The following is an 11,086-nucleotide window of genomic DNA, read 5'->3' on the forward strand; positions in this document are numbered from 1 at the left end:
AAATATTTACTCCCAATAACAACAAATTAAATATCCCCATTGTTATAAGCATTACATATCTGACTCCCAAGGAAGAGTGAAATTACAGGCTGTATGGTTGAACTGTGTGAGAGCGAAGGGTAGAGAGGAGAACCTGAATACCTTTAATTTATGAGTGAAAGCTGGGTAGAAAAAGCAAAATTACAAAAACGTGTTAAATAACAAACTGAAAATGGGTGGTAAAAGAAATATGTGAGTTAATAACACTGAGTTGTCTTAAAACTAGCAAGAAGATGATCTGATGAAAAAAACTCACAGATTTTTCTGAGTGATTCAAAGTAACATAAATAGATGAAGAAAAGCACATAATCCCAGGTCATGCTTGTGAATGGTTCCAAAGGGGAAGCTGTGGCTTCACTTGATGTGCCCAGTGATGGGAGCTGGTAGAGATTTAAGAGGGTGGTAACAGATGTAGTAAAAATGGCAGAAAAGAAAATGACCTCAGCTACAAGCAAGATTCTCAAGTCAAAGAACCACACCTATTGGTGAAGTAAGACTGCCAGGGAGCAGGAATTCAACAAGAACAGAACCGCAGCCTGCACTGTCACAAAGAAGCCTACAGTAGGAAGCCAAGACATAAGCCTAGGACAAACCAAGTATGAAGGCATCATTTAACTGAGCAAAAATAACCAACACTTAAGCTCACAAGGTGGAGACCATTGCATGCGCTCGCGTGACTAGGGAATTGACTGATGGCTGGAGGTGGATGGCTGCTTTGGTAACCGGCTCAAACCCTTCAGAAGTTTGCTCAGAAAGGTTAGCCAGGCAAGGGGAGAGCTACTATTACTTGTAATAGAAAGTCTGAGAGTAAAATGGCAGAAATGGTTTAAAGGCCAACACAAATTAAAATACCGTGATTGGCTACAGTTAGTTTTGAGACTCGTGAGCCAGAGACGACCTGTATGGCAGCACTTGACAACTTAAATCCCCCGTAGAGATACCAAAATAAGAACAACAACAAAAAAAAGAACACAAGTGAATAGATACATTATGTATATTTGCTCTCAAATGGCAATTTAAAAAAAAAATGATCTATGTATGAGCCTTGTGGCATAATTCAAAAACTGTAACTCCAGGATTCTTAACAGCTAGCTCCATCATGGATCTTTAAAAGAACTACGAGTTCTACATCTAGGGGAAATGATGAACAACATAGACTGATGAACAAGAACAGACCCAGAAACAAGGAGGCATCAATCGGACTGTCGGGCCTCAGAGTGAGGGTAGGGGAGGGTGGGGGTAGGGGGGAGAGATCAACCAAAGGACTTGTGTACATGCATACAAGCCTAACCAATGGTTAAGGACAACAGGGGGGTGGGGGATGGGAATGGGGGATGAGGACAAATATGTGACACCTTAATCAATAAAGAAATAAAAAAAAAAAAAGATTTCAACTTAAAAAAAAAAATCAGCCCTAGCCAGTTTGACTCAGTGGATAGAGCTTAGGCCTGCGGACTGAAGGGTCCCGGGTATGATTCCTGGTCTGGGCACATGCCCGGTTGCTCCCCAGTAGAGGGCATGCAGGAGGCAGCCAATCAATGATTCTCACCATTGATGTTTCTATCTCTTGCTCCTCCCTTCCTCTCTTAAATCAATAAAAATATATACATATTTAAAAGTCAAAAAAAACCCAAAAAAACTACGCGTTCTAAAACAGCAGTTCAGAAATCACACTAGCACAGAAAGTAATATAATTCCCTTCCCCTTTATTAACCCTTTGCACTTGCTTGCTTTTTTCTAGATTCCTTTATTCTACTCGGGATTTAATTTTTTAAATACCCCAGATTTTACAAAGCACGGCAATAGAATAAAAAACTGGAGTTTCTTTTCATACAAACTTATTTATTTGGATTTTTTATATTTCAAATTATTGATACATTCAAAGAGTATAAAAAGAGCTGCTACCGATGCTAACCGTGTCGAATCACACTCGACATCCGAGTGCAAAAGGTTAAATACTGGAGGCCCGGCGCACGAAATTTGTGTGTGGGTACAGTCCCTAGGCCTGTCCTACAACTGGGGCCATCTTCCCTGGCTGCTCGCAGCCAGCGCCGCCCCCACCCGCCACCCACCCTGGTTCCCCGTTCACCATTGGGCGATCGGAGCCTGACAGCCAGGGGGAAGGGACTGAGAGGTCAGGTGTTCCCACCCACTCGCCGGCCCCGCCCCTGCCGAGGGTTGCCCTGTGTGTGTGGGGTGACTGGCAGGGCGGGGGCCTTGGCCTGGCGCCACCCGCATCCCCTGCCACCCACCCGGGGAAAGAGACCAAGAGGTGGTCAGTGCGTCTCATAGTGACTGGTCAAGTGGTCGTTCTGGTCGTTCCGCCGTTAGGGTCAATTTGCATATTACGCTTTTATTATATAGGATATTTTTATTGATTTCAAAGAGGAAGAGAAAGGGAGAGAGATAGAAACATCAATGAGAGAGAATCACTGATCGGCTGCCTCCTGCACACCACCCACTGAGGATTAAGCCACAACCTGGGCATGTGCCCTGGACTGGAAATCAAACTGTGATTCATAGGTCAATGCTCAACCACTGAGCAACACCAGCCAGGCAATATAATTCCGCTTTGTTTTGGTTTTTTTTGCTCAATAGATAGAAACTGTTCCATGACTGAGTACGGCATAAAAGCTAAACCTACCAGAAGGGAAAGCATACTAAGTTAGCAGCCTCGAGTCACCGACAGCAGCAGCGCTCACGAGTGGAGTTTAATCACACCCATGAATGACTAAGATGGGTCAGCCTGGAGCTGGTTATGATTCCTCAGAGTAAAGTTGACATATTCGTATTACAGCTCGATGTCTGTGCTACATGTGCAGACCAGGAACAAAACACTGGACAATAGGGGACACCATCCATTTGGTAGTGTGTTGTGGATGGCATCCCTACGTTGTCTACCAACAGCCTGCCCACCCTAACCCAGCCATATTGTTTCTAGTGGCTTATGACGCTAAACCAAGACCTTGTGGGTTTATATGATAAACATATCATTCCTTCCTTGTTACCACTTGCTTAACTTTAAAATGCCCTAAAAATGCCAAAAATATTGTCTGACCCAAACAACTATTTGTTTTATTGAAATAAAATATAGTTGATGCATTTTTTCACATGATCCTGTCATGAGTTAATTTTCCTTTTTATTAACAGAGTAGAGTGAGCTCATGACAACAGTGACAAACAACACCTGATGACTAATGAGACACCCTCGGAAGCCCCGGAAATGTGATCACCACCACAAAGAAGCTAAGTCCTCACTCCGTTTCTGGCTTAAGAAAAAAGTCTAACACACTGTGGACAGCAGAGGTTAGTCATCTGTGGCATTTACAATGACTCTGTGATGAATTCCAATATGTAAACAGAATTCATACTCGTTCCCCAGAAGTTAGAGAGAGATTTAGCACAGCCAGGGAATGGAGTCATCTGGTCAGTCTCTTACTGCGTGTCAGCATTTCCCAAAATTTTTTCCATGGAATATTAAAAGGGTGCCATGGCGAGTTTAAATGCCACAGCTATCCATGAGGGAGCATCGCTATGCCTACTGGCTTACTAAGGCTCTGAGAAGTCAGGCAGTGAAGAAATTGGTTTTGTTAACCTAGCGTTTCCCATACTTATTTGTTCACAAAACCTATTTTTTTTTTTCGTTTTGTTTGGAGGAACATCAAGGATAAGAGAAGAGTCTAGGAAATGCTACTCAAAGATTACCATGGATATACGTACTAATAACTAAAATGTAACAACCAAACTAAAATAAGATTTAGCTGATGATTGCAGAGTACTGAAGGAAACTGCAGTACAGGGTCAACAAATGTTGGTTGAGAGCTCTACTTGGTAAAAATGACAAGGAAAATACCACTTGCTCCATATTCAGGGATGCCAGAAACCAAGGACAAAAAGCAGAGTTTCTGTAGTACTCACTGTCAAGTAGCACACCATTCTCATAAAATGGAGAAAAACATATCAATATTGGGGCTGAGCACATTTTAAATGCTCAGTAAGTGTACTTCTTTTAAAACCAATTTATCAGAAAACAACTAAATGTCTAGGACTTCAGGAGCTCAGAACCTGAAAAGTCTCTCCTCGTGTTATGGACTACATTGGAATTATCTACTGCTACCAAGACAATGGCCCCTACTGAAGATTATTACAATACTTACCACATTACAAAAAGAATCCAGACCAATGCTATGTACATACTTAGTACATTCTGGATTAGACCAAGTAAAATTTAACAACAAGCTGAACAGCATTCTATAAAACAAAAACAAAAAGTCGGTTAGGCTAATTCTGGCTGTTTTTCTGTGCTACGGACTCACAGTGAGAAAGAAGATTGTCTTGGAATTTGATGACGGAATCAAATCTGAGTTCTTTATCTAAAGTTTATCTACATTTACCTTAAAAGAAGTTCTTTTGGTAACTTTTTGTTAATAAGGCCTTCATCATTATTTGAGAAAACCTAAAAGAAAAAGAAAAAAAGGAAAACTGTTAGTGCTCCTCGATCAATTTTTTTTTTTAAGTTACATGTTTCTTAGATCAGAACAGCCCCAATCACTATCCTATAGGTATGATACCAATTTCATGAAGCCACCCCACTTCAATATTGATAGCTATAAGAATAGTTTATACCCTTTCACCGTTTTTATAAAAATGGTAACATCCATTTCTATACTACCTTGTATTGGAGGTTCTATCCAAGGTTATTAAGCAAGAAAATAAATAAAAGGCATCTTGATGGAAAGGAAGAAGCAAAACCATCTCTGTTTACAGGTAACAATCTTGTACCAGTATATAGATAATTCTAAAAAAAAAAAAATCACAGAAAATTCTATCAGAACTAATCAAGGAGTTCATCAAGGTTGCAGGATACTATATACAATATACAAGATAGTTACTATATAAAAATAAATTATATTTCCACATATTAGCAATGAGCCACCTGAAACTGACATTAAGAAAACAATCTTATTTACAATAGCATTAAAAAGAATAAAATACTTAAGAATAAATTTAACTAAATAAGTGCAAGACAGCCCTAGCTCGTTTGGCTCAGTGGATAGAGCGTTGGCCTACGGACTAAAGGGTCCCAGGTTCAATTCCAGTCAAGGGCACATGCCTGGGTTGCTGGCTCAATCCCCAGTAGGGGGTGTGCAGGAGGCAGCCAATCAATGATTCTTATCATTGATGTTTCTATTTCTCTCTCCCTTCCTCTCTGAAATAAATTTTTTTAAAAGGGGGGGGGTGCAAGACATATGTTGAAAACTTATATAAAACATTGTTGAGAGAAATTTAAAAAGACAAATATACTCACATCCCATGTTCACGAATTGGAAGATTTAAGTGTTAAGTTAGCAACATTTCTCAAACTGATCCAAAGATTTAATGAAATCTCTATAAAAATGCCAGCTGCCTTTTTATTGAAAAGTTTAAAAGTTGATCCTAAAATTAATATGAAATGCAAGAGACCCAGAATAGCCAAAATAAAGTCATGCACTGCCTAATGATACTTGGGTCAATGAAGTACCACCTATACAACAGTGGTCCCATAAGATTATAATGGAACTGAAAAATTCCCATCACCCTAGTGATATCACAGCCATCATAACATCGCAGTGTGATGCATTACTCATGTCGTTGGTGGTGATGCTAGTGTACAGTGTTTGTAAATTGTGGAGGAATTGGAACACTCATACACTACACTGGTAGAGCCATTTTGGAAACCAGTCTGGCAGTTCCTCAAAGGTTAAACATAAAGTTACCACATGAACCAACAATTCCAACCACAGGTAACTACCTAGAAGAAATGAAAATGTGCCCATACAAAAACTTGTACATGGATGATCATAGCAGCATTATTCATAATAGCCAAAAAGTGGAAATAACCCAAATGTCCATCAGCTAATGAATAAAGTGTGGTATATCCATACAATGGAAAATTATTCACCAATCAAAAAGAATGAGGTACTAATATATATTACAACAGAAATGAGCCTTTGAAATATTATGTCACATGAAAGAAGACACAAACAAAAGGCCACATGTTGTACAATTCTGACTCCACAAAAACTTTCCCAGTGACTGCCCTGTTCCACTTCCTTAGACACCTCTGCTCCAGTCCCATCTCTTTCATAGCCACTCCAGTGCTGGAAGTGGCAGTGCTGAGGTAGACAGTACAGGGTAGAGGTGAGACACAAAATGAGTTAGGGAAGGCAGAGGTCAAAGTGTAGTCCAATCCATGGCTGTCCATATCTGAGTTTTGTTGGTCTGCGGGGCGGGGGGGTGTGGTGGTGGTGGTGGTGGTGGTGGTGAGGAGGGTAGTCAAGTAAAACCTTCAGGGTGTCATTAGACATTACAAATAGTTTGTCATAAAATAAAAAAGAACTTGCTGGCTCAGCTGATAAGACCCTGAGACTCCTAATCTTGGTGTAGTACATTCAAACCAGGCACTGGGCACATTCTTTAGTTTGGAAAGAAGCCATGGTATAATAGCTAAGAAGCCAGACTTTGAAGACCGGTTGAGTTCAAATCCTGGCTCTGCTACTGGCCAATTATTTGACCTTGGGCAAGTTGCCTAATCTATCTGAGAGTGTTAAATGGGAATGATGTCAATCTTCTAGGGATATTGGAAGGATTAAATGAGATGTGAAATAATCAGCCTAAAACTAGGCAAGTGAAAGGCTCTATGAAAAAGAATTATTGTTATAATTAAGTACTAAAAATTATGCTCCCCAGTGCAGACAAAAGGGGGACCAAGCCCAGCCAGCCTGGCTCAGTGGTTGAGTGTCGACCTATGAACCAGGACAGTGGTCGGCAAACTCATTAGTCAACAGAGCGGCAAACCGTAGCTCACGAGCCGCATGTGGCTCTCGAGCCGCAGTTTGCCGACCACTGAACCAAGAGCTCATAGGTTCAATTTCCAGTCAGGGCACATGCCCAGGTTGCGGGCTCAATTCCCAGTAGGGGGCGTGCAGGAGGCAGCCGATCCACGATTCTCTCTCATCATGGATGTTTCTATCTTTCTCTCATTCTCCCTTCCTCTCTGAAATATACATGTGTGTGTGTGTGTGTGTGTGTGTGTGTGTGTGTGTATGCCTATAAAGAAAAAGGGAGACCAAGACTGTCAAGAGTAAAAAAAAATACGAGAAACCTTTTCACAATCTATTAACAGAGATTGCATTACACAAGCTCTCTTGACTATATGGCAAATAGACCAAAACTGTCCTTCGACGTCAGGTATACTTTATTGGAAAGTTCCCCCTCCACCTTGTGCTTCCAACACCAGCACAGAAAGGAAAGTGCCAAAACAGGGGCGAGCCCAAGAGAATAAATGAAAATGGGAAGACTGTATGATCAAGTATTAAGCAATAACAAAAACTTGATGGCAATAAATATTCTAATGCACATTTTGACCCACATGAATTAAAATTTAAACCATTGTTTGATGTCTTTTTGCAACAATTTTAGAACATACAACTAAAACAAATGTAAAAATTACTATTAGAAAAAAAAACTTGGAAAATAAAATTTTACTTTTTAAACATTTTATCCCCCAAGTCTAAATGGCTTTATGTAAGACACTGGTCTTTGTGATTCACAAAAGGTAGGTGTCATTTCCTGAACACAAACTGAAATGACAGGAGGAATTTTCAATACTATTACAGCCATGAATATGAACCCTAATCTAATAACCTGTCTTCATCAATTCCTTCTCATTTCATCTTTGTGAAAGAGGGGAGGGAGAGGGAAGGGGGAAAGGCTAGGCCAGGATACTCTATTCTGTAGCATCTATTCCAGTGCCAAGAACAACAAAATACAATTATTCATAAGTGCTCAAAAAATTAAAATCTAAGTAAGAAAGAAAAGTAATTTCCTAACATATCTATGGCAAACATATTGGGGACCATATAATGATACAGTATATATTACAGTATAATCCAGTGTTTACATTAGCAGGTTCTGTGACAAAGTGCCTGGTTTTGAAATGTGGCTCAATTTATCAGCTGGGTGACCTGGGCAAGTTACTTTACCTCTCTGTGCCTCAATTTCCTTGTCTCTAAAATGGGAAAATGATATCTTCCTCCATAGGGTTGTTGTGATGGTTAAATACAACATAGGTGCTTAGAAAAATATCTCACACATAGAATATACAAAATAAATGTCAGCTGTCATTTTTATAGAGGCAATAGAAACAAGAGGCTTAACTGCAGAAAATTTCATAGAGAAACAGTTAAAACAGAATTCCAAAATTCACATGCAAAGTCATTTATATAAACTTTTAAAGTTGTGTGTTTAAAAGCAAGCGTTTAATGAAGGGTAATGTTATAATCTTGAATACAGTTTTGGGGATCATGCAGGCAGCCTCCTCCTGTCCCCTCCTATACCAACCATTCATTTCCCACCTTCCTTGGAGCCCACGCATCAGCTTTTCACTCAACTGAATTCCTTCCATGAAATAAATTCTTAACATTTAACAATACAAAGCATTTTTAAAAATATATATTTTTATTGATTTCGGAGAGAAAGGGAGAGGGAGAGAGAGATAGAAACATCAATGATGAGAGAGAATCACTGATAGACTGCCTCCTGCACACCCCCCTCCAGGATCAAGACTGCAACCTGGGCATGTGCCCCCGACCAGAATCGAACCTGGGACCCTCCAGTCCACAGGCCAATGCCCCATCCACTGAGCCAAACCAGTCAGAGCAAGCAAAGCATTTCTAAGTCTAGCAAAGCAACTACTAATATACTACAGCAAAATGCTTTTATTTTAGCATCAATACAACTCCAAAATTCACAAGTGAGTTGAGGTGGACTGTGGGTCAGAATGGAATGGGTGGAAGAAGGAGAAGAAAAAGAAAATGGCCAATAGGAGGAATACGAGATTTCAGAGAGCTGTACACACTAATTCCTGAATATGCCTCCTTTTTCCCTACTGTATCTGTAAGGGCTTTTCTTGCATATCTTTCAATCTTCTATGTATATAAAAGCCTAATATGCAAATTGTCCCCTAGGGAGTTCAACGGAGACACCGGGAATTCAATCACTCGCTATGACATGCGATGACCACCAGGGGGCGGCACGGAACTAAGGAAGGCCCCAATCAGCCCTGATTGCCGGCCAGGCCTAGGGACCCTACCCATGCTCAAATTTCATGCACCGGGCCTCTAGTAACATATAAAAGCAAGTCACTGCTAGATTTAAAACACAAGAGTTTGGTAAAATTCATTTTCTGAAAGTCTTTCTGGCTCCGTGAATTTGTCACGTTAAAGCAGTTCTGCATTAAAGAGAAACACAAAATAATGACATTGTGTTATTTGTGGCTGGTGTGCTTTTCCTGTTACCAACAAGCTGCTCACCTGGCAATTGTTTTCTCAGAGTCAATGAGACACACCGGCTATCCACCTTCTCTTCCGACGATGCCTCTCCTTAGTAAGAAAAGCCAGAGCCCGCCAGGGCCCCACATGGTAGGTTCTCCCTCCAGAAAGCCAACTGACACTTGAAAGGCACCCTGCAGTCTCCGCTTATTCATACTTCCACTGATCTACACTAAATCACCGATGGTTTCAAACACACAAACAAACAAACAAAACCACCGCAAAACTGTTTCTTAAAAACTGGCATCTCCTTATTACCACCCCACCCCCTCTAAACCAATACCCTACAGTCCACCAAAGGCGTGTCCCCACGCAGAGTCCTCTCTTCTCTTACAGCCTTGGGGGGCCTCTGGGGGGGGAAACACACCTTTGGTTGGCAATTTCCTGAGTCCTGTCTCTTTAAGTCCACACCTCAGCCTTCAAGTCAGGTTTTAAAAAGCGAGCTGCTTCCTGGGGGCCAGGCGGTGTGCCCACTCAAGTTACTGGGTAGAGGAGTGACTCACGACGTTCACAGCTACTCTTCATTAAGTCCCTGCGGGTGCTGCTCTCAGCTAAAAACCGCCAGCTTCATGCCCCCATTATTTAAAAAAAAAAAAAAAAAGGAGGGGAAAATCTCCAAAATCACAAGTTTAAATTTCCACGTACTAAGAAGAAAAAAACAACCTGCCAGAAGGATGAATTTGAAAGAAATACACATGTATTCTATTTTTTTTTAAATCTATAATTGCAGAAACGAGACAGGCAGAAGCACAGAGCCTGCAAGAAATAGGATATATAGGAATATATAGGATATTGATACACATCCTTTTTTTTTTTTTTTTTTTTTAACCACACCCTCTCTGGGTGGCTTCCCAGGCAATCCAAAGCCACAAGAGCGTCACGCTGTCCGGCGGTCCCCAGGGAGGAGGGGGGTCCCAGCAGCGACCCAGACATTCGCGGGCAGAGAAAGCCGGGTCCGCGGGCGCCGGGGGCAGGCGGGCGTTCCGCGTCCTCCGGGCCCCCCTCCCCCGGGCCCGCCCAAGCCCGGCACCCCGCCGCCCCACACAGCCTCGCAGGCCGCGGCCCGGCCTCCCCGCGACCCCGCCGCCGCCCGCCTGCACCTAGCGGGCGGCCGCGCGGCGACCCAGCTCGGGCGGGGAAGGGCGGGGCGGCGGGCCGCACACTCACCATGGCCGGAGAGCCGCCAGCGCGCCCACAGCCCGGAGTCACACGGCGCCGGCAACGCCCGTTGTCCTGGTGACGCCAGCTGGGCGCCCCGCCCCGTCCCCAAGGTGGGCTCGGGAGGCTGCCATTGGCCGACGGCGCGCACGTGACGCCTCAGGGTGGTGCCCTTTGGACCGCCCCCTCGCCCCCTCGGGCCCGGACTCCTGGGCGGGGCCTCGTCGCCTTCCCTAGTTCGCACCTGGTCGGTCCATCGTCACCCAGAGCACCTTGATGTCCCTCACCTGACAGATAACCAAGCCGCAGGCTGCCTGGTTTTTATGGAATTGAAAAAGAAACACAAAAAAATGAAGGTGTCCTTTATGTAAGAAACAGTTTACACAGGGAATACGTGATTAGTGAAGACGTTTTAAGTGAACTATAACAAGAATGAAAAAACAAAAACCATGCTAAACCCCAGCACCTGAGGTAACCGCTGCTTATATTCCAGTTTACCTGCTTCCAAGCTTACAACG

General features: G+C 42.6%; 1 protein-coding gene across 2 annotated transcripts in view; it reads right to left on the minus strand.

The window, feature by feature from the left end:
- The window catches only part of FBXL2 (F-box and leucine rich repeat protein 2), a 36,680-nt gene extending 26,048 nt beyond the window's left edge, over positions 1 to 10,632 (minus strand). For both annotated transcript variants that reach the window (XM_079794762.1, XM_079794761.1), the window contains exons 1-2: positions 10,578 to 10,632; positions 4,434 to 4,495 (exon numbers count right to left, since the gene is read on the minus strand). In XM_079794762.1, coding sequence (XP_079650888.1) covers positions 4,434 to 4,495; positions 10,578 to 10,580 — 65 coding nt within the window. In that variant the 5' untranslated portion in view covers positions 10,581 to 10,632. The remainder of the gene's footprint in view (positions 1 to 4,433; positions 4,496 to 10,577) is intronic.
- Positions 10,633 to 11,086: the final 454 nt, after the last annotated feature.

The sequence above is a fragment of the Cnephaeus nilssonii genome, assembly GCF_951640355.1.
Source record: "Cnephaeus nilssonii genome assembly, chromosome: 17".
NCBI lineage: Eukaryota > Metazoa > Chordata > Mammalia > Chiroptera > Vespertilionidae > Cnephaeus > Cnephaeus nilssonii.